This window comes from Vipera ursinii, assembly GCF_947247035.1.
Source record: "Vipera ursinii genome assembly, chromosome: 16".
In the NCBI taxonomy this organism is placed as follows: Eukaryota; Metazoa; Chordata; class Lepidosauria; order Squamata; family Viperidae; genus Vipera; species Vipera ursinii.
Window position 1 is genome coordinate 7,810,359 of NC_139529.1, and position 23,473 is coordinate 7,833,831.

The window sequence follows — 23,473 nt, forward strand, 5'->3', positions numbered from 1 at the left end:
TTATTCAAATGACATCGCCCCTAAAGAGGGCGACATCACCTTTTATTTCCTGGTTTTCCCCTTGGAACCGTGCCAAAGATGACGTAATGCCTTATTTCAATGACATCGCCCCTAAAGAGAGCGACATCACCTTTTATTTCCAGGTTTCCCCTTGGCACCGTGCCAAAGACGACGTAATGCCTTATTTCAATGACATCGCCCCTAAAGAGAGCGACATCACCTTTTATTTCCAGGTTTCCCCTTGGCACCGTGCCAAAGATGACGTAATGCCTTATTTCAATGACATCGCCCCTAAAGAGAGCGACATCACCTTTTATTTCCAGGTTTTCCCCTTGGTACCGTCCCAACGACGACGTAATGCCTTATTCGAATGACATCGCCCCTAAAGAGGGCGACATCACCTTTTATTTCCAATATTTTCACCTTGGCAACGTGCCAAGGACGACGTAATGCCTTATTCAAATGACATCGCCCCTAAAGAGGGCGACATCACCTTTTATTTCCTGGTTTTCCCCTTGGCACCGTGCCAAAGATGACGTAATGCCTTATTTCAATGACATCGCCCCTAAAGAGGGCGACATCACCTTTTATTTCCAATATTTTCACCTTGGCACCGTGCCAAGGATGACGTAATGCAATATTCAAATGACATCGCCCCTAAAGAGGTCGACATCTCCTTTTATTTCCAGGTTTTCCCCTTGGCACCGTGCCAAGCACGACGTAATGCCTTATTCCAATGACATCGCCCCTAAAGAGGGCGACATCACCTTATATTTCCAGGGTTTTCCACTTGGCACCGTGCCAAGGATGACGTAATGCCTTATTCCAATGACATCGCCCCTAAAGAGGGCGACATCACCTTTTATTTCCAATATTTTCACCTTGGCGCCGTACCAAAGACGACGTAATGCCTTATTTTAATGACATCGCCCCTAAAGGGGGCGACATCACCTTTTATTTCCAGGTTTTCCCCTTGGCACCGTGCCAAAGACGACGTAATGCCTTATTTCAATGACATCGCCCCTAAAGAGGGCGACATCACCTTTTATTTCCAATATTTTCACCTTGGCACTGTGCCAAGGACGACGTAATGCCTTATTTGAATGACATCGCCCCTAAAGAGGGCGACATCACCTTTTATTTCCCTTTTTCCCCTTGGCACCGTGCCAAGGATGACGTAATGCCTTATTCCAATGACATCGTCACTAAAGAGGGCGACATCACCTTTTATTTCCAATATTTTCACCTTGGCACCGTGCCAAGGACGACGTAATGCCTTATTCAAATGACATCGCCCCTAAAGAGGGCGACATCACCTTATATTTCCAGGGTTTTCCACTTGGCACCATGCCAAGGACGACGTAATGCCTTATTCCAATGACATCGCCCCTAAAGAGGGCGACATCACCTTATATTTCCAGGGTTTTCCACTTGGCACCATGCCAAGGACGACGTAATGCCTTATTCCAATGACATCGCCCCTAAAGAGGGCGACATCACCTTATATTTCCAGGGTTTTCCACTTGGCATCGCCCCTTGATGCCAGGGGAAAGCCTGGGCTTTCTGCCTTTTGCCTGGCACTCTGCCAAGTATGACGTAATGCTAACTTCCAATGACATCGCCCCCAAAGGGGACGACATCGCCCCTTTATGCCAGGGGAAAGCCTGGGCTTTTTGCCTTTTGTCTGGCACTCTGCCAAGTATGACGTAATGCTAACTTCCAATGACATCGCCCCCAAAGGGGACGACATCGCTCCTTTATGCCAGGGGAAAGCCTGGGCTTTTTGCCTTTTGTCTGGCACTCTGCCAAGTATGACGTAATGCTAACTTCCAATGACATCGCCCCCAAAGGGGACAACATCGCCCCTTTATGCCAGGGGAAAGCCTGGGCTTTCTGCCTTTTGCCTGGCACTCTGCCAAGTATGACATAATGCTAACTTCCAATGACATCGCCCCCAAAAGGGAGAGTGCCAGGCAAAAGGCAGAAAGCCCAGGCTTTCCCCTGACATAAAGGGGCGATGTCGTCCCATTTCCATGCATTGTCATTCTTGGCTTTCTGTATAAGTAACACCCATCAATTAGCCATAGTTGACCCCTATGAGAATTCTCAGTAATACTTCCTCAGTAAGTCTTCCTCATTTTATTTATTGACTCATCATAAATACATGTTTCACATTACTTTTTTTCATGATCTTCCTGTATATTAACATGAAAGAAGGTTTTTGCAAAAGTTCAATAGTCCTAGACATGGTTGTGATGAATCTTTTCCACGCAGCCTGGCCTATGCACTCTTTCCATGCTCAAGAGACAAACAGTGCATCAACCCCTTTATCCCTGTCCTGGGTGAGCAAAAGAGCTCCTGTGTTTCTTCCCCTCGTCCAAATACATTTCTATCCCTTTGAAATCCTTTCCTCTGGAAGAGAAACGGGGGGAAAATAGTCCCAAACAAGTCCCAAATGCATTCTACAGGGATTTCCAGCTCAACAATCTTGTTTCTGGGATCAGGTGAACGTCAGAAGGGATCCACAGGGGAAAGAATCTCTAGGTCCCATGAAATGTTTTTTCCTTTCCTTCGTCATCCAGTCCCAAAACCGGTCTCCTGTCCATGTCTTGGCATTGCTCAGCGTTTGCGGATCAAAATATCCCAGCTATCCTTCCAGCGTAGAGCTTGTAACTCAGCTTTTGAGAGCGCCGGCTTGCCAAAGGTGAGGGGGCAGAAGGTGTGGTACGTAAGGTAGACGGACGATAGCCAGGCTGCCACTAAAGCGCTGTGCATGCTTTTCGAAAGCCTGGACCTGTGTGGAGGAAGAAGGAGAGAAGCGTAAAAAGAGATGCCGAGAGTCTAAAAAGAAGGCAAGAGAAAAGCAACAAGGATGATTAGGCTAAAGCATCCGAAAAAGGGCTGCAGGAATTGGGTATGTCTAGTTTAATGAAAAGATGGGCGAGGGGGGACATGATAGCAGCGTTCCAACATTTGAGGGGCTGCCCCAAAGAAGAGGGAGTCAAGCTATTCTCCAAAGCACCAGAAGGCAGGACAAAAAGCAACGGATGGAATCTAATAAAAAAAAAAGAGAAGCAACCTGGAATTAAGGAGAAACTTCCTAACAGTGAGGACAATTAATCGGTGGAAGGGCTGGCTGCTCCAGCACTGGAGGTTTTTGAGAAGAGACTGGACAGCCATTTGTCCGAAATGGTATAGGGCCGCCTGCTTGGGCAAAGGGTTGGACTAGAAGACCTCCAGGGTCCCTTTCAACTCTTGTTATTTTTCTTAGACGTGCTAAATCAAACATGAAATTAAACTTGCACGACCGCTCTGTGCCTTAAGACCTCTTTTTCTCTCCTGAGAAATGTCTTGATCAAATGCAAGCCGTCCTTGACTTACAACCACAACGGAGGCCAAAATTTCCATCGACAGTTGTTAAGTCAGCTTTGCCCCGTTTTACGACCTTTCAGTTGTTAACTGAACCAATGCAGTTGTTAACTTAAGTCGCAGGGCTGTTAAGTCAACCTGGCTTTGCTTGTCAGCGGGACGCCAAAGGGACACTGTGACCGTCATAAATACGAGTCAGTTGCCAAGGGTCTGAATTTTGACCATGCCACCTTGGGGATGCTGCAACGGTCGTTAAGTGTGAAAAACAACTGTAAGTCATTTTTTTTTAGTGCCGTTGTAAGTTCTAACGGTCACTAAACGAATGGCGGTGAGTATTTTGAGTTTTCTTCCTTTTTTTTGCTTTTCTTCTTATCGTGTGTTTAAAAAAAAGAAGAGAAAAAAGAAATACGGAAACGAAGAAAGAAGAGGTTGGCTCACCTGCACAGGAAGTCGCTCGTGTGCTGCAGAACGACGGGAATCAGGAGTATTTGGAAAGTAACGGCCGGCAGATAGTGGTAAAGGAAGAGGGTCTTCTCCATCAGGAAGAAAGGTAGGTAGTTCACAGCCCATCCGCCCACAAAAACCCCTCCGGCCAGAAGCCACTGCTGCCAGGTCTCTGCAGAAAAAGAGGACGGGGTGGGGAAGCAGGCACATCGCTTTCTCGCCCTTGGAAAAGGCCAGAAGGGGACCTGGGGGCCAGCGGAGGCTGCCCTGGCCAGAGAGGGCAAAAACTCTTGCAGGAGAGAAAAACACAACAGCACAAGGCTGAAATCCCTTGGATATAAGCCCATTCTCAGCAGGGGCAGAAGGCCTCCATGAGGCGCCTACAACTGGCCTCCCCCAACTCAATTAAGGGGTCTCGGGTGGAAGGTCAAGATGGGTTTGGAACCTTCAGGGATATCCTGGATATTCCGATGTCGACGTAGCAGGTACCCCAGGAACAAAACCAGGTAGACCACGGTGGCTACGTTGGCCGATGTCCAGCTGACCACGTTGCCCAGGAGGTGAATTTGAGCCTGGCCAGGAAAGATCAAGGAGATGTTTTGAGTTGTGACCGGAAAGCAAAGCCTGCTTAAGTTCTTCCTTGCTTGGCAAGGAAGAACTTGGGTATTACTAGTTATCCACACGACAGCCTTTCCATGGAAATGCCATTTGAGGGCTTACAGAAAGACGTGGTGAATTAACGCTCTGCGTGTTCTCCATTCCACAGACCATGGAATGGAGTCCTCAACTCACAACCATTCGTTTAGTGATCGTTTGACGCTTCAACGGTGCTGAAAATGTGACTTACGACTGTTTTTTCAGCCTTCTCTAGAGTCATGTCATCAAAATTCAGACGCTTGCTAGCTGACTCATATCTACGACGGTCGCAGCATCCCGGGGTCGTGTGATACCCTTTTGTGACCTTTTGTGACCAAGCAAAGTCAATGGGGGAAGCCAGATTCGCTTATAAACCGTGTGACTAACTTAACAACTGCAGGGATTCCCTTAACCAAAGTGGCAAGGAAGGTCGCAAAATGAGGCAAAACTCAAGCACGTTGTGTAAGTCCCACCTGCCGGTTTCACAACTTGGAATTGTAGACTTCAAGAGACATTTTGAATTAAGGGTGGGGGGCTATAATACTTGCTTAGGAACAAAAATTTCAGGTTCAGTTGAGGACTGCCTGGATATGCCAAATTCTCTCTGGAACAAAGGGAGATCTGGAGATTGCCCCCATGTATTCCAGGAAACATGATTCGCCCACCTAAAAATAAAGTAAAATTACCCCTGAGCTGGAATGGAACCAGTAAGCAATGTTGGTCTCCAGAGTGATCCAATCCAATGGGGATGAGCTGTATTTATGTTCCGTGTCCTCGTTCTTCAGGGTAAGGATCTTCCACTAGAACGAAACAGATGAATTGGGTTTCCTGAATATCAGTGCAAGCTACAGCCCCTAATTCAAAATATCCCAAGTTGTGAAACCAGCTGGCGGGATTAACAGCACAACGTGCTTAACAGTCTGATTTGTTTAGGAGCTGTATCACCCGTAGCTTGCTGTCAGTTCTTCCTGGTTCATAATGGGCTAGAAGCAAGGGAGGGGGGGAGGAAGATGGAAGGGCAATAAAGCTGAGAATTCTGGGAACTGAAGTCCACCGTATGACTTTCTCAAAGGCTGACTTTCTGGCCCCTTTCTTTCACCTGCAGTTCGGTGAACTTGGCAACGAAGGTGAGGTTCTGGCTGATGTTGATCTGAGTAGGCAGGTGCAATTCTACCTCTCTCTCTTTCTGTTCATGGCCTGGAAAAGATTAAAACCAAAGAGATCTAAAAAAAAAAACCCGGGCTGTTCTCACTTAGCAACATAACTCAATTGTGGTCATTAAGCCAAGGACTTCCTGTACAGGAGTGGGACTTTTAGAAAAAGTCTTTCCAGAACTTTGCAGGGAAAAAAAACACCCTGGATTAATGTCCAAAGACTTCTTAAGTTTCTTAAAGACTAACTTTTTCCATATCGGTGTTCCTCCACGTTCCACAGCATGCTTTGATGGTACCCCTTGGAGATCTTCTCGCCAATCACCTCCAGTTGTCGGTACCCCCACTCAGGGAGGGAAGCTCCGCTGAGCTAGCGGTGAGAAAGAACAGAAGGGTTAAAAACAAAACAAGGAAAGAGGCTTAAAATGCCAACCAGGATTCAACAGGTTGAAGGATCTGGGAAGCCCCATCTATCTGAATCAGTGGGGTGGTGCTACATCAGCCCTTCGAGGTAGTCCAGACAAGATACACAACCGTAAATGCTAATACTTTATTGTAAGATTACATTAACAGAATCTCTCCCTTCCTTTTCTTATATTCTCTGGAAAACTAGGGGGGGGGTCCCTTCTGAGATGCTTCCCACACCCCTTTTCCTTCTGTGGGCTGAGCCGGGGGTTGGACTGGAAGACTTCCACGGTCCCTTCCAGCTCCGGTCTGACTACATCCACCATCGGCTACAAGAAAGAGGCTGAGACCCCGAGCCCACTCACCTTTAACACGGCCGACGTGTTGACGTGGACCAGTCTGACTTCGGACAGGATCGTTTTCCAAATCTCACTATCCGAGTCGCGATTCACAATTTCCTGTGGGATTGAAAGACACAATTCCGGATGCTGCCGTTTGGCTAATGCGCTGCCTTGGTTGTTCCTGCCACTACGAAGCGGTGTATTGCTATGTTTATTTATTTTATAGTTCAGTCCAACTTTTATCAATCCCTTTAAATTCTTCAGCCTGGCACTTACCACTCTCCAGAGATTCTGAGCGGGCATGGAAATGTTGTAATCGATGTAACAGGATATTTCTTGGGCGTGTGGGCTGAGGGGCGCAGCCACGTCGTGTCTGCAGCATGGAGAAAGCAACGGAAGAGAATATTTGCAGCTATTTGATGATAATATTTGATGATAACATCATCAGTGCTAGAAAGGAGGGAATGATTGAGGAGGAGGAGGAGGTGGTGGTGGTAAACAAGGACTGTGGGATCCTTGGTGCTCTCTAAGCTTGGTTGTTTTCTTGCAGACATTTCACTACCCAATTAGGTAACACCATCAGTACTAGTTTCATTTTGTTGCCTATCTTACTCTGTACACCGCCCCGAGTCCCTCGGGAGAAGGGCGGTTTATAAAAACAAACAAATAAATAAATAAATAAATAGAAGGTGGGGGGGGACACCAAGTAGCAGCCAGGAGACAGGATGAAAACCCCTTAATTGCACAACACATGGACAGACTTAACCACAGCCTCAGCTAAGGGTAAACACGCTAATTCCTGGAAGTCCGGCACTCAGACAATTCTCCCGACTCCTGAGAAATTAAGGAGGGCCTCTTTCAATCCCCTTGCCCAGCCCATCGTACAACTGAAGGCTAAGCTGCCTCTTATCTGACCATCCCTTTGGCGGCATCTCTAGACCCAGTCCCCAAAGCCATTCACACATACAATTACAGCCATTTCGAATGAATGAATGCACCTTTTATTATCAAAGCACAACATGTATACAGTGAGATTGGCTGAGCCTCCCTTCGTGCCCCCCTCCCTCCCCAACCACAACTCACAGTGACAACAAACCCACCATCTTGTTACACCATGTGAGCTAATTGCACAACACACCGGCCTCGCAAGTCAATCATACATAGAGTTATTTCCAGTTCAGGAGCCTGACAGCCCATGGATAGAAGCTGTTCTTCAGCCTGTTGGTATGGCTGGCTATACTCCTGTATCTCCTACTCGATGGTAGGAGAGTAAAGAGGTTCGGACCAGGGTCTGAGTCATCCCTGAGAATTTTCCTCACTCTTCCAAGGCAGCGAGCCCTGGCGAGGTCTTCCAGAAGACACAGAAGAAACAGCTTACGTGTTAAGGTAACGGGTGGTGATGCCATGGACCAGTTGCACAATGTTGCCGTGTCGCATAGGCCGCGGTGGGTTGCTAGCTACCAGCTGCTGCCTGTTTGGGAGAGACAGAAAAACAGAGGCAAAATGAACCAACAAAATCAAACCCATAAAAATGTTATTATTTATTCCTTTTATTATCTTCATTACTTCCCCCTTTTATTGGTGGTATTATCATCATCATCATCATCATCATCATCTCTGTTGCTTTGCAAATAGACTGAGTGCTTCTGTGCTGGACAAATTCCTTGGGTGTCTAATCACCCTTGGCCAAATAAAGTACACTAGTCCTTGACCAAGATTGAGCCCAAAATTCACGTTGCTAAGTGAATTCTGCCCCATTTGACGACCTTGCTTGCCACAAGACTTCCTTGTAACTTCGCTAAATGAACTGTCGTAAAGCGAGGACTACCCGAAGAGGCTTACCTTCCAGGATCCTTCACGATCCACCAGTTATTCACATCCTTAAAAGGATAGCAGGTCACCTGCTGTTGATGGGAACTTCCCCGTCCATTTTCGTACCTGGGGAAGACATGGAGGAAATGGGACATAGCCACCTTGGCAGAAACGAAGGGGTCTTTTTAGGTCACAGAAAAGAGTTCTGTTTTCTCCATTTAATAGGAGAAGACACGAGATCTCAGCCCTTTGAGGGCAGCTAGAAGACAAAGGAATATACTTTAGGGGTCCTTGGTGCTCTCTGAGCTTGGTGGGGTTTGGCCTCAATCCCTGGGAGCCTGGCACACTTCCAAATTGGCCATCAACAGGCACAGAGACACAAACAACCTCTACATATCATTCAGAAAAAGACAGCAGAATGAGCCAAAATTATCATCACGATTAACATTAGACTAACAACCAAGAAGCAAAGCATATCCTCAATCAAGGAACTGCCAAACAAGCTAATAGTAAATTTGGTAAAATAGTAAAAATAAAGTTTGGCCATTTCTCCTCAGCATTGTGCTCTTGTCTCTGGCAAAAATTCTACGCCAAAGAAAACGGCATCTCCTGGAGATGGGATCCATTGTGGGACAGGCCAGGGTTGTACACCATATCTCGTGTGCCAAAAATTAAGCCCTCCCCTTCTCACCTGATGGGGTAGGTATTACGGTGAGAATGAAGCCAACACGGCAAGGGTTTGCCCAAGATATTCCTCAAAGTAATCTGGGAACCATAAGCCACTTCCAAGGGCTGGCCCTGAGTGATGCGAGAAAGTCCTCCCTAAAATAATAATAATAATAATAAAATACACAGAGTGTTGGTTACACAATCCGGAAGCATAAAACCATCAGCCTAATTTTTTTAAATGTTTGCAGATTCTAGTGATAGCCACATCAAGAGATGATAAAATTACGACTATTATGACAATTCTGGGAAAAGGTTATTTACAACTCTTGCGATGTTCCCACAAGTGCAGTGATTCGCCTAACAACGGTGGCAAGGTAAAACCCAATAAATTATAATAATAATTAAAAAAAAAAAAAAAAAGAAAGAGCAGATCTTAAAGTCCAGCAGAGGGTTGAAATAAATCAGCATTCAGCCAGCCAATGAACATTTAGAGATAAAGAACAAAAGCAGAAGTTTGAAAAGTGTGTGTGTGTGTGTGTGTGTGTGAAATCTTCACCCACCCCAAATTCTCCCTTTTTGACCAAGATTCAGTTCGCTCTCACCTCTAAGCTAGCTTGAAAAGCGCTGCTCATGATTTGGTCGTGAGGCCCAGATCGGTACAGCAAAACCAGGTGGATGTAGAAAAAGGAGAGGTACAGCGCGACGGGAATGATCAAAAGAGCCACTCCTCGGGCTATGAAGTGCCACACCAGGGAGAGCTGAAAAGGAAAAACCAAAGGGATTCACTTTTGCTTCTAAAACTAAAGATTGCCAGACGGGGGCTGCATCCCCACTCTAGGGGCCTCTGCATGTCGGAGAGATTAGAATCACGGTTCCTTTTTTTAAATCAACGTTTCCAACAACACTAAAGTTAAATCTAGCTATCTATCATCTCCACCTACCTACCTACCTATCTAACCATTTATCATTTATGGATAGGTCAGAGCCTCGCATCTAACTTACCAATATTTCCAATTTTACCATCAAACGGGTATGGAAAAACACACTTGTTCCTACTTTCACTGATTACGTTCCAACAAAAACTGCTGTGTCGAACCAAAACCCACAGATTCTGAAATCCAAAGTTCTCCAGAAGTCCTGGAGATCAACTCCCATCATCACCCAGAGCGACCCGATCCTACTTGACCCTCCGACTTACATTGGACAAGGAGCGATCACCAACCAGCTGCCAGGAATGGATTCCTGCCAGGCTGAGAAGGAGGAGGTAAGTGAAGAGGCCCATGTATTTCACCCTGCGAAGCAAGCAGGAAATGCCAGCTAAATCAGGCCCATTGGAAGGAGAAGCTGGCTGCATTCGCATGTCACCTCCATTGGGGTTTAAGGTAAGCAGGAGAACACATAGACAACCCCGGATGGGCCCAGAAAGGACAGGGGGGACCACCAGAAGATCTAAGCAGGAGAGTCCAACCTTAGTAAGACTTGTGGACTTCAACTCCCAGGATTCCTCAGCCAGCATGGGGGAATTCTGGGAGTTCAAGTCCACAAGTTTGGATGTTGCCAAGACCAACCCATGTTCTAAGAGACCTTAGCAGACCATCAAGAGGTAAGCTTACCCAACGGCACAAGAACAGGAGATCCCAGTTAGCAACAGCCAGAGCCACCACCTTGCAGAAAAAGGGCTAAAAAAAAAAGTTAAACATATCAATCGTAAAGCCAGCCTTAGACCATGCCAGACAAATGGCTGTCCAATCTCTTCTTGAAAACCTCCATCCACAGCTTCTGGAGGCAAGTCAGGAAGTTTCTCCTTAGTTCCAGGTTGCTTCTCTCCTTGCTTAGTTTCCATCTGTTGCTTCTTGTCCTGCCTTCAGGCGCTTTGGAGAAGAGGTTGGCCCTGTTCTCCCTTGCCTGTGGCAGGAAAGGTCATAAAATGGGGCAAAATTCACCTAACAATTGTGGTCATGACCTATGATTAACCTGTATATTCCATATTACAAAAAAAAATCACACAAACTTTTTAAGGCCGTTTTGATTGCAGAATCCATCTCTGGCTGGTTTTGGCTATGCCCTATCACCATTTATAAATCATGTTAGCGTGGGTCACAGCCACCCCTTAGCGTAAATGCAAAGACATGTTATTGCTTGGTTTGATTTGGGGGACTTCATGTTTTATTCCAAAACCAAAGGTGGAAAAATCAAAGAAATCTTTTACCTTTGCTTCTGCGAGTTGTGAAACTTCAGATAAGATAAAACAGCCAACAGGATGAAAAAAATTAAAATCGACTCCAGCAGCATCAACCTGGATTGAGTAATTAGTGAGTTTTCTGTTAAGACACAAAGGAGAAATGAGAATTGTTTTGACTGTCTATTCCTACAGTGGTCCTATGAGCTTTTTACAGCAACTTTTACACAACTTTGGCAACTTTACATCTTGTGGACTTCAATTGCCAGAATTCCTCAGCCTGTCATGTTGCCAAGGTTGGAGACCCTGTTACAGCAAGCAATATAAAGATTTTTGCAATCAACCAATAGGGATTGGCCAGAACAAGTATTTAAAAGCTGGGGGGGGGGGAATGCTCCAACTTCTAAAAACCCTTTTAGCCAAACATGCAGCTTTTTGCTACAACTCTTCAAATGTTTTAGTCTCACTGCCTAACTTTATTTTATTATGAATTGGATGTATCTATGAAACAAGCAGACACACAGCAACTCATAATATCCATTCAATACAAAGTAATAAAAAGCCTGTGGAGGGGGAAAACAGACAAATAAAATAAGGTAACATAGAAAATCTTATGCTAATATTTTTTAACAGTTGCAATCCTAGAAGCTTTGCTTGAGGACTATTTTTGTGGACTGCCTAACAACTCACAAACGTTCCTTTCAGGGATGAGATTTTAACAGGACCGCTTTGAGTGCCTTCTGCAGTTTTTCTCAAACTAAGAAAACAATATTGGAAGGCATAAAAACTATCTTATGATTTTCCAAGGAATCTCCTAATGGATGTTTACCAGCAGTAAAGAAATAGATTAGCTCTGCTAGAAAAAGAATTCCTCTTTCCTTTTTCTTGTTTTGACTGTATGGATCAGTTAGCAACCTAAAACAGAAGACCAACAGAATAATTTTTTACAAAAGGCTGCTCTGGGTTAAAAATATGGCTTGAGAAATAAGAATAGTGAAATATCTCAGAAAGATTCCACTCAATGACATGACAGTGATGGCACCGATGGAGAATTTGAAAGAAACGATATCTTATGTACCGAATAAAATCAGGATTGCAGCACCCAGGGCAACAAAATGGGTGAAATGTAGTTCAGTTAATATCTGATATGCCAAGGGAACGCATAAGCCACCAGCTGTTGCAGGTATAAGCCGCAAAGCCCAAATTGGCACATTGGAGCTGTATTCTAGGACAAAATAAGAGAAAAATCAGCACAAATTATGCATGAATTGCAACTTGCTTATCTACGTCTCTGGTCAACTACAGCTTGTATCTTTAGTCTGTTGCAGCTATTTTATCTATATCTCTAGTCAATTACACCTCACTTATCTGTACAAGAAAGCCTGGACTTATAATCTTTGGTTTAGTGACCATTCAAAATTACAACAGCACTGAAAAAAGTGACTTATGACAATATATTACACTAACAACCATTGCAGCTTGCTTATCTCCTTTCTCTCTCCATTTTAGCTTGCTTTTCTACATCTCTCATCAACCCTTAGGAATAACACAAGAACAAAGATTTATATAAAATGCAGGAAGTTTCCTTTATTTCCAACCCCACCCCCCTCTAGTTTTTCCAGTTGAACAGGTGGCCAGGTCCTGGTCAATAATTAGCTGAAGGGTGAATCAGAAATCGTTTTACCTGCTCCTATCCTGTTCCATAAGAAATTTCCATCAAATCCCCCTAAATAACCTGTAAAGGAAGGAAAAGAGAAGGATACATTTTCCAGGTCACAAAACCTAAACTTAAATTAAAGTGGGATGCTGGCAAAACATCTGGATGTATCCATATGGTTTCCTCAGCAATACATGGATTCCCCCCCAACCCCACCCCAATTTCTCCATCTGCGGTAGATACTAACAGAGTTGGAAGGTCTTCTAGTCCAACCCCCTGCTCAGGCAGGAAACCCTATACCGTTTCAGACAAATGGTTGTCCAGCCTCTTCCAGTGTTCAACTCTTTGTTATCTGAATTTAAATGTAGACTAGATGTTCAACTGCCGTGGATTTTGGGCAGCATACAACAAAACAAAAATCCATAAAAACAGCTGAAATATAAAACCACACAAACACTTCAGAGTAAAAATGACCTAACGTAAATCAAATTGAAACAAGGGTCCTAAAATATAAGAATACATCAATCTTCAGCCCAGGAGCAAAGCCAAGTCCACAAATTGTGAAATTCAGGTATTATGACTAATAAAACGGAGAGGGGGAAATAACCCTGAAGGAAAGAACAGAGTTCAATTATATAAAACAATCATGGCAGGAATGTCATGGCCTCAGGGGCTAAAGTTTTGACTATATCCTTCCTTCTGGATTGCAGCTAAGAAAATAAACTTCAAGAATCTGCAAACAAAAGTAAAATCAAGGATTTTTTTTAAAAAGTATTCTGCCTGTAAGAAGGAAAAGGCTCTGCTCAGCTATTAAAAATATATGTAATTAAGCGCCCATGTTGTGCATTCAAGTGGCACCCTTTTTCCAGTTTTCTCCTTCGTGTGCAAAGGAAATTTGTGCTTAGCTTTTCCCAACATTTATTTTCATTTTTAAAATTTTATTTATTGATTTCCATCCTGCCTTTATTGTTTTTAGAAATAGCTCAAGGCGGTGAATGTATTTAATACTCCATTTTCCCCACAACAACAATCCTGCAAGGTGGGTTGGCCTAAGAGAAGGATTGGTCCAAAGACATCCAGTCGGCTTGCGTGCCTAAGGCGGGACTAGAATTCACCGTCTCTCGGTGATTGGCCCAAAGTCACCCAGTGCAACACAGGATGAATTATTTGAAAATTTGCATACCTCCCAAAGCGAAAAGCATGTGGCCGAACGGAGGCCCACTGTCATCTATGAAAAAGATCCGCTTCATGTACAAGGAAAGGAACTGGCCGTAGTAAACTTCATCAAAGCTGGAATAGTGCAATAAAATAAAATAAATAAAACAAAATAATGAATACAATAATAAATAAAATAATAAAATAAATAAATAAAAAATAATAAAATTAAATAATAAAATTAAAATAATAATAATAAATAAAATAAATAAAAAGCTGGACAGAATAATAGTTTATGTGTCTGGAATACAAGCTTGTAAAATGCAACGTTGGGGTTTTCCGCCAACGGTCTTTATAATATAGCAGAGAGAAAAGTTTATTTTTAATCCCCGGAAGAGTCATTGTCGATATGGATACTTTAAATCTACTAAATCTTTGGCACACACTTATATGGATAGGTTTACTCACACTACAGCTCTGGGATAGGACAGTGCCCACAGCCGGCTGATTAATCCAATCACAGTTAAAACCACCAGGTTTACATTGATTTCCACTGAAAAGACAATTGGCTGCTTTAAGAATCCAAGCATTTTTCAGAATGATCTGGTCGCAACTAAAAAAAAAAAAAGGAAAATTGGTCTCATTCAAAAAAAAAAAAAATTCTGGCATGCTCTCAAACTGTTGGAAAACTTATGTTATTCAGACCTGTCAGCTATTATTCAGACACAGAGAGATAAACCACAGGTCCACACCATTCAAAAGACGCAATAAAAAGCGAAGAAGGAAATAAAAAGAGGATTTTGCATCCTCTCCAAGGCTCAGATAAGCAGAGATTAACTCCGGACAAGCAAGCATATATTATTATTATTATTATTATTATTATTATTATTATTATTATTATTATTATTATTATTATTATTATTATTATTATTATTATTATTATTTTATTATTATTATTATTATTATTATTATATTATCCTAATTGAGGAGAAAATTCACACCCCTCCCACAATGGCAGGACAAGCCGCCGTGTATAAACAGAGAGCAAAGCCCACCCTCATTGGAGCTGACGATGTAACGTCTGCAAGCTCAGAGAGCACCAAGGAGTCCCCAGTGTAACCCTGTGTGTGACCAAAATGCCAAATGCAGCCCAAACATCTGGCTGAAGCTGTGCTACAAAACCCTAATAACCCTCAGCATTGGCTTTGCAAAAAGGGCAGCTGGACCTGGAATAGCTTACATCGTGTGACAATGCCTTAAACACATCAAACATCAACATTTGAGCGTGCAAACTCTCTCCAGTATTTATTCTCTTTGCTTCCACGCCCATCCATATGTTGCACCAACACGGGTTTTGGTGTTGTTGTTTTTTTTGCACACCCTCCGTCCGTCCCGAAACGGGATATGCACGCCAGAAAATGTCTAAATCTTATAAATAATACCCGGGCTCTGCTTTAACTTTCTTTCCAATTATTTCGAGAAACTCACCCAATTCCCTCTGCTTCTCGCTCGCCCGCTTCAAATCTCCGTATTTCTCCCCCCCCTTTTCGTGGAATGCGCTCGCCTTCGCGCCGTTGTTCAGGCGGCAGAGATGGGACGTACCAATTACAAAAAGGGGGAGAAAGGAGGAGGCGAGCATAGGATCCGTGAAGGCAGGACCGACCGGAGGTGACATCACGGACCCGGACAGTTGCCATGGGAACAAAAAAAAACCATAGAGGAGTCCATGTGCTATTTTTTTCCCCCTCCAAACTCGCGACATCACGTGATATCGCGCAACGTATCGGAGCTTTTTCTCCCATTTCCGGAAATGGGGTGGGCGCGGTTTTGGGAATGACACGTCCGGCCCGCGGGCCGGAAGTTTGGCACTCCTGCTGGCAAGCCGGTTGCTTTCCTGGGAAACTACATTTCCCAGAATTCCTAACCAGGTGGACAGCCATTTGTCTGAAATGGTATAGGTTTCCTGCCTTAGCAGGGGGTTGGACTAGATGACCTCCAAGGTCCCTTCCAACTTATTATCATCATCATCATCATTATTATTAATTATTATTATTAGGTGCTGTGCCAATCCTTCTGGTTTAGATAACCGAAGTCATCAGTGACTTCTTGCAATATCTCGGGGCCAAAGCACCCGAAAGCAGGAGAAGAAGCCACGGATGGAAACTAAGCAAGGAGAGAAGCAAGCCTGGAACTAAGGAGGGATTTCCTGACGGTCAGTGGAACTCCTTGCCTCCAGAAGCGGTGAATGCTCCAACACTGGAAGTTTTTAAGAAGAGACCGGACAGCCGTTGGTCTGGAATGGTAGAGGGGGGCTGGACTTAGAAGACCTCCAAGGTCCCTTCCAACTTTATTATTGATCATCGGACAGTCAGCCAGATGTTCAGACTGGATTTGGCATTTTTGTCTACCTATCGAGCTCTTACCGAGGACCTGGGATAGGCAGATGTGGATGTTTGCCGGTGCTACAGATATCGTTGCAGCTAAGGCTGCCTTTTGCAATTGACTTGTTGTTGTTAGAATCAGGCAAATGTTGCCAGATGTTTTACACTACATCTCCCAGTCTTTTGCCATTCTCCACCGCAAATCTATTTTAATTGGCCAATTTCTGTAGTTAGGCTGAGCAAATGCTCGCCTAATCAAGTGGCCCAAATTAAAATTATTTTTTTCTTATGCAAGTATCACATTCACCCTAGTGAAAGCTTGCTTTATGACTAGCAAATTGCCAATTAAAGTAAAATGGGACTAGGGCTAAGAGGGGCCATTGTTGCAATCCATTTGGGCACACTCAGCCCTTGAGTGGACTAGGATTCCCACCCCCACCCCCCAAAAAAAACCATTGCATTTTTTCAAAATCTCCCTTCAATCGTTTCAGTATCTTCTAGAATGAGTATGTTTGAGAAACTGGGTTAGAGTATTAATATTAATACTATTAATTCTAATGATAAATAGAAAAGCCCTTGCATTCTAAATTTCCGTTGCTAAGTGAGACAATTAAGCAAGTTTTGTCCCATTTTTACGACCTTTCTTGCCAGTTAATCACAGTTGTTTACGTCACACGGTTGGCATATTTCACCTGCCTCTGCAAATCTGGGCAAAGAAAAGAGACAAAATAGCCTCGCTTTTATTTATTTTTTTTAATTTAAATAAGGATAATTCTTTCATATGGAAAGAGCTAATACAATCACATATTTGAAAGGAGAAACCATACAAACTGGGGGAGAAAAACAAAAACGAAATGAAAACAAACCAACAAAAAAAGAGACAACCCCATAAAAGGGTGAGAGAGAACGGTCTTTTACAGGCTTCGACAGTTCTCCGAAAGATTTAAAACGTGTTGCGTGTCTGCAAGTTTATTCACTGTTTGCCCTTTCAAATATCTGCTCTACATGAAAAGACAAACACATGAGAAGCCCCCCAAAAAACAAAACCAAAAAAGATTTTACTGTACAGGTTTGCAAGATTAAAACATGAACAGGTACAACACCATCTTTAAAAAAAAAGAATGTGATTTATACAGGACGAGAGAATTTTTGCTATGAACAACATCTTATTCAGCTGCTTTTGATCATCCTTGACCGACTTTAAGCAGTTTAGCCTTGTGTCAACGACCAAGTATGTGTTAGCGCTTACGATACCCACAATTTTCAGTCTGACATCTCTGGCGAAAAATGCTCGTAAAAGCCACAAGACAAATTAAAGCAAAGCACTTTGAATCTGGCTTAGCCGTTTCAGCTCCTCCTGGGATGAAGTCTAAATTTTTTTAAAAAAGAAAAGCTGCCTCCCACACTTTGAAACGACATGGAAAGAGAATTTTTGCATCACACCGAAAGCTAAAGGACACCAAGAAAGAAAGAAAAATTAAATGGCATGCAAGAAAGGTCTTGTGGCTAACAATAACTTTAAGATGATGGTCTTTTCCATCTATAACCCTCTGAAGAAAAATAAATGACAAGCCTGAAAATGGGTTTTTGCAGAAGGCAAGAAGGGAAAAGATCGATGTTAACAAAGATCTACAAAGACAAATGTGTGTCAGTTAATCTTTAAAACTTTAGCCAACCCCCTTTTCTCTCTTTCACATCCAACCCTTCAACTTCAGTTTTTAACGGGGGGGGGGAATAGTCCAGCTTCGAAATGCGACAAGAGGACGCGGTGAAAGGCAGAATTAAAATTCTATTTAAATGCATCTGTTGCTGAGCAAAAAAACACCAGTGCAGCTGAATCCGCCGCTTTAAAAACCAGTTTTAGAAAAAAAAAATTAAGAAGTGCTTAGCTTGTTCCTGATTTATAAATGGACTACTGTTCTTTCATTCTTCCCCCCCCCCCCAAAAAAAAAACCACTTCATGTGCAGAGCTGAATTGGACAGGCACAATCTTGAGAAGCGATGTGATCTTTCTTTTCGGTGGGACAAAAAAAATAAAAGTACAGCCCCTTTCGGCATTTACAAGGCATTTACAAACTCCTCCTTCTCAGACACGTTGGTTGGGCACAAAATCACAGCAGCTGCATCCAGAAATAAGGTCCGAAAAGTTTTTGCTTGCATATCAAGATTCACATGTACTCCTTCACTGAAACACACACACACACACACACACACACACACAAATCTGTGGAGTTTGTAGTGAAGGAAACAGAGATGGATTTAATTTTCTTTCAGGAGTGTCACAATGTTGTGTGCTGCCGCGTTTTGGTTCCAGCAGACAGCAATAAAGCGAGAAGAATTAGCCCAAAGTTAAAAAGCCACATTTAAATGGCTCTAGGAAAAGCTTCAGAACTGAATGTGAGTTTTGATAAACAGAAAAATCTATGGACTCTTTTCTTGACCTGACCTGTGCAGAATAAATCCAGACATTATATAAATAGATCAGTGAAGTATTTTAATTCTTTTCACCTACAACATCAAATACGTATAAATAAATTCTAGTGTTTTTGTTGTTGTTTTTTCAAATTTTGCTGGAGTGGAGGAAAATGGCTGAAAGGCAGAACAAATTGATAATCTCTATCCTAGGAGTTGCAGTTCTGATTTAAATCCCCACCAGAAGGTTTTGAACATGCTGTTTTGCATCTATCAATCAATCTTAGTTGGCTCAACAACTGAAAGACAAAATGCCACAGACTGGCCAGACAAGAAAAATAATATAAAAATATAAACCATCCCAGACGCAAAGCAGTTACGCCACTAAAGAACAAGATTGCAATCTGTTAATCTTAGCACGGAGGAAGGAAAAACTAAAGGGAAATGACAGAAAATAAAAAACACTATGGACACAAAGCAATTAAGCCAGTGATGAACAAGATTGTAACCTGCTAATTTTTCCAGGGAGCTGTTCTGGGCCAAATCAAAATGTTTTCAAGGCAGTTTGTGTGAAAAATTCAGCAGCTTGCAGTATTTTTTTTTCCAAGCAGAGGCATAGAAGGAAGCAAAAAAGGGAGAATTTTAGTGGGTAAAACCAAGGTTAAAAAAATACACAGAAATGTTGGCAGAGTTCAGGAGGCAAATATCCAAGAATTACTAAATTCCAAGCGACTAAAACGACTACAAGCAGTAGAGAGTTCTGTCCCACCCCAAATTAAAATTCCATTTAAAAAAATGCCCCCTCTCCAGAGCAAAGTTTTTATTTTATTTAAAAGCCCCTCAATTTTAAACCCCTGGATATAGTTAGGAAGGAATCTCGAATGCACGCCGACAAAGGGAAAGAGCTGACGAAGCCAAAGTATTGTAAAGCATTTGCAGGAGGAAAAAAATATATATATTGAAGTCCATTTTGACAGCTAGTGGAATTCGAAATTCCAACTCGCCTCTTTTTGAGAGCACCTGAGTCCAACCCTGCCTGCTTTTGAAGCGCATTACGTTTTTGTTTTCAAAATGTGGTCTTTGGGAACTGCCAAGAGGCTGGTGGGACACCTTAGCTAAAACAGCAGATTGCAACTTTTAAAGTTGATCGAACTTTAAAGGGAGGGTCTTGTGTGTGTTTTGACCAAACCTGTCGAGACAGGAAGACATTTGGAAGATATTAAGTTTACCAAAGATTCCAGCATCTTTTCCAACCCCCCCCCCTCTCCCAAAATGGGGAATTCCCCTATTAATCTATTTTCCAACAACGATCATGCAAAGAAGAGGGTTTGTCATTTTCAGCTTTGTAAAGCATCAGGTGTGGAAGGGGAGAGACGTAAAATGTCAAAAGCTCCCTGCATGCTATGGTTTATTATTATTATTATTATTATTTTAAATTATCTTTGCAGGGATTTTTTTTAAAAAAAAACTCCTCTATTTTTACCTCCTCTGGGTTATTACCACTCTGCAGAAACTGATTGCTGAATGCCAAACAGGAAAGGAGGGGTGAAAGTGAACTTAGAAAGAAAAACAGAATTAGCTACAGCAAGGGGAAGAATGCAGAGTAAGGATGAACTGAGGGAGGAGGAGGAGGCAGGGGAGAAGTAAAATGGGAAGGAAGGAAAGAGAAAGTAGCATTTCCCCCCCCCTCCATTTACTTTGGGGTTTCTCAACCTCACCAACTTTTAAGATGCGTGGATTTCAATTCCCCAACCAGCCTGCTTTAAGACGTGCGGACTTCAACTCCCAGAATTCATGCTGAAAAGCAAAGCTTTGGAAGAGAAGTACGCTGGGAACTGAAGCCCACCCCTCTTAAAGCGGTTAAGATTGAAAATCACAAAGCGCTATTTTTTAAAAAAAAAATCTGAGAAACTTTACTTTCCCACACTCCTTGTCTGAAAATGACACAAAAATAAATCACCTATAGAAACAAAAATGACTGCAAAACGGAGGTTTGGGGACGAGGTAAAGGGGAAATAGTTGTTCTGATTTTTCTTCTGGCTTGGCTTATTTCGAAAGCTCGGGGCTTTTAGGGTAAAAAGGGGGAAAGTGTGGTTGAAAAAGCTTTCAGGTGCAGAGCTGAGGTGATCCAGGCTTGATGGAGGGCCACTGTAGAAGGTAAGACACGGATGAAGATCTAGCCGAGAAGGAAGTCCATCCAAAGACATGATTTTGGGGTTTGGCAAATATTTCCTTTCCAAGTGAGTAAATCAGAAGTAGGACGAAGAAATCTAACGGAAAAATGAAGGATACAGCATTCCTGGGGGTTATTTAGAAAAAGGAGGAGGGAATTGTTACGGTACAAAGGAAAGGGAAGAGAGAGAAGAGAGGAGCAGAGGAGAAAGAGAAAGAAAGAGTGGAAGAGGAAGGAAGGGAGGGGAAACATAGGAGGAGCAGAGCAGATAAGCTAGCATTTCCACTATGCAATGGCGAAACGCTTAATGCTTTCTGCTATTTTCAGGTGGAGAAAACGAACAAACGAACCAATTGGCTGTAGCCACTCCAGAATCCAAAAATTCAATAGGGAACTTTGGATGGTTGCTGCTGAGTTTCGACGGAGCTGTCGGTCGGTCTTCTTTCCAAAAAGCAAGCAGGCCAAGGATGAAAAGAAAAAAGGGGAAAGGGAAAAAAAGAAAAAGAAAAAACACCCCACGGCGCAAGAAAACATCTCAGCGTAAAGCATCTCGGAGCATCCAGCCACAGGGAGGCTGTCCAGCGGAAGGATGTAGGTTGCAAAGCCTCTCTCTCTCTCTCTTTCCCCCCCTCCCCTTCATTCTCTTGAGCAGAAGGATTGACAGGCAAACTGGGGTGGGGGGGCGTGTTTCCAGAGCTCAGGCCTTGCTCTCCTCCACCTTGACCGCTTGAGGCTTGATGGCGCCTGTGCGGACCGGCTTCATCTGACCAGCCGAAGGAGGTTCCTGCAGTTTCACGGCTCCCAAGCTTTTGTTCTCGTCCACTCGCTGCTTTGCCTGTCGGTCGAGGCAGAAAGAGGAGGAGGAGGAAGAGAAGCGGAAGGGAAGGAGGAAGAGTAGAGTTAAGGGGAAAAGGGAAAGAGAAGAGAAAGGGAAGAAGGAAGAGTAAAGTAGAATGAAGGGAAGGAGAGAGAGAGAGAGAGACTGTCAGGGCAAGATTATCTTGAGTTTCCTCCTCCTGTTCTCCGTGTTCCCAGAGCTGACTTGCCATTCCTCTCCCGTGCCATTCCTTCCTTCCCCAAGGGAATCCATTTCTTTCCTAAGGTCATCTCCACAATCCTTCACAGAGCTTCAGAGAGTGCTGAGGGGTGGATGGAGAAGGACAGATTAAGTCCTGGACTTCTGCAACACCCAGGAGGTTCTCATTTCCCAGAATCCCCAGGAGACTTGAGAGGAACAAGGCCAATCCACTCTCCTCCCCACCCACCCCACCCCACCCCACTTCTCCTATGGTCATCGCCTCACTTCGTCTGCCTCACTTTTCCTGGTGGGAAAGTCAGCTTTGATGTTGTAACCACCTCTTAGGACCCGTCTCCACTTTACCTGCTGAATGTAATGCCTTTGTACAGAGCTCATGCTGATGGCCGATCCAGAGGACTTCCCGCTGGGGGCAGCAGAACCGGGCCTGGGAAAGGAGGACAGGGGCGGTAGCGGTTGAAGGTGGGAAGCAACACAACATCAACCATGGTTTAAAGTCAAGAATGGATCCAGTTGCAGCAGCTTGGTGGGAAAGCAGCCAGCCTGTCCCATAATCCTTCATTCTCTCAACTGGATCAACCCCGCCCTGCCAGCCTCTTCTTCCCCATCAAGTAAATCCAAGAATTTTTCTCCCACCTGTAAGTATGAGAAGACGGAACGGATCCACCAGGCATGATGTTCTGCTTAGTGTCTGTGAAGGAGAATCCTTTGATTTCCATGTGAGAAGACTAGAAGACAAAAACGAAGGGGAAAGGCAAAGTATTTTACCTGCAGGGCAGGGAAAGTTAAGAGAGATATTTGGGCTACACGGGGAGTCCTCGACTTGCAAAGCATTTGTTTAGTGACTGAAGTGAACAACGGCACTGAAAAAAAAGCTTTCGCACAACCCTTGAAGCATCCCCAGGGCCACGCGATCAAACGTGGTTGTTAAGTGAATCCCCCCATTGACTTTGCCTATCAGAAGGTCGCAAAAGGGGATCACGTGACCTTCTCCACCTCCACCTCTACCCGGGATGTCATAAATGCGAGCCGGTTGCCAAGGGTCTGAATTTTGAACACGTGACCACGCGGAGGCTGCGAAGGTCGTAAGTGTGAAAAATGGTCACGGGTTGTTATAACGTCAAAAGGTCACCAAATGAATGTCAGCCAAGGACTGAGATTGATCCGCTCAACAACTGGCAGTTGTAAAATCAGACCTGTTCCTGCGGGTGCTTTGGCTTCTGCCCGTTGTGACTCCCAGTGGGAATCCTCCACTGCGGTTGTAAGTCAAGGACTACCTCAGAACCAGAGACGGGGTCCCTACTTACCTCCCTGTTGGTAACCAGGGCAGAGGGCTGGGAATTGGGAGACAGGATCCTACGGGGGGCTCCGACCGGGAGGTTCTGTGCTTGGGGCAAGTGCATGGACTGGGATAACACAAGAGGCTGCTGGCCAGATCCGTAACGGGCCATCGGAAGCTGGGATCCTGGAATTGACATGGTTAGCTGCGGATAGATAAGCAAGAAGGAGTCACTCGACTGGGCTTATATAAAATATATGTTTTCAATTCTTGAATTCAAAGGGAAAGCGTTAACACTGCTTTAACAAAGCCTTGGTTAGACCATGCCTGGTTTACCACATCCCGCTTTGGTCACCACATTCCCAAAAAAGGGA

At 43.8% G+C, this 23,473-nt stretch overlaps 2 protein-coding genes across 5 annotated transcripts in view; both read right to left on the reverse strand.

The window, feature by feature from the left end:
* Window positions 1-2,130: 2,130 nt before the first annotated feature.
* Window positions 2,131-15,538, reverse strand: POMT1 (protein O-mannosyltransferase 1). 2 transcript variants are annotated; one of them, XM_083375087.1, is made up of 20 exons: window positions 15,307-15,538; window positions 14,287-14,431; window positions 13,847-13,953; window positions 12,691-12,741; window positions 12,085-12,231; window positions 11,037-11,148; window positions 10,441-10,506; window positions 10,026-10,119; window positions 9,430-9,585; window positions 8,850-8,980; window positions 8,189-8,284; window positions 7,725-7,817; window positions 6,623-6,719; window positions 6,371-6,463; window positions 5,850-5,970; window positions 5,549-5,646; window positions 5,136-5,249; window positions 4,259-4,385; window positions 3,808-3,985; window positions 2,131-2,794 (listed from the first exon to the last, which is right to left on the reverse strand). In XM_083375087.1, exons 2-20 carry the CDS (start codon window positions 14,406-14,408, stop codon window positions 2,620-2,622), a joined length of 2,178 nt encoding a protein of 725 aa, XP_083231213.1. In that variant the 5' UTR covers window positions 14,409-14,431; window positions 15,307-15,538; the 3' UTR covers window positions 2,131-2,619. The 2 variants fall into 2 exon arrangements, with proteins under 2 accessions (XP_083231213.1, XP_083231214.1); XM_083375088.1 differs by lacking the exon at window positions 10,441-10,506.
* A 1,399-nt stretch (window positions 15,539-16,937) lies between these two features.
* PRRC2B (proline rich coiled-coil 2B) overlaps window positions 16,938-23,473 on the reverse strand; it is a 30,527-nt gene continuing 23,991 nt past the window's right edge. For 2 of the 3 annotated variants that reach the window (XM_083375021.1, XM_083375022.1), the window contains exons 29-32: window positions 23,128-23,304; window positions 22,457-22,548; window positions 22,166-22,247; window positions 16,938-21,619 (exon numbers count right to left, since the gene is read on the reverse strand). In XM_083375021.1, coding sequence (XP_083231147.1) covers window positions 21,482-21,619; window positions 22,166-22,247; window positions 22,457-22,548; window positions 23,128-23,304 — 489 coding nt within the window. In that variant the 3' untranslated portion in view covers window positions 16,938-21,481. Of the gene's footprint in view, window positions 21,620-21,830; window positions 21,924-22,165; window positions 22,248-22,456; window positions 22,549-23,127; window positions 23,305-23,473 lie in introns of all 3 variants that reach the window. The other variant, XR_014493905.1, reaches the window with a different exon arrangement.

Excerpts from the sequence above, each read along its gene's own strand:
- POMT1 (XM_083375087.1), bottom strand. The coding sequence starts at position 14,408 with ATGCTTGGATTCTTAAAGCAGCCAATTGTCTTTTCAGTGGAAATCAAT. Across the intron at positions 7,818-8,188 it reads ATCGTGAAGGATCCTGGAAG|GCAGCAGCTGGTAGCTAGCA; the intron begins GTAAGCCTCTTC and ends TCTCCCAAACAG. Across the intron at positions 5,971-6,370 it reads ACACGTCGGCCGTGTTAAAG|CTCAGCGGAGCTTCCCTCCC; the intron begins GTGAGTGGGCTC and ends TCTCACCGCTAG.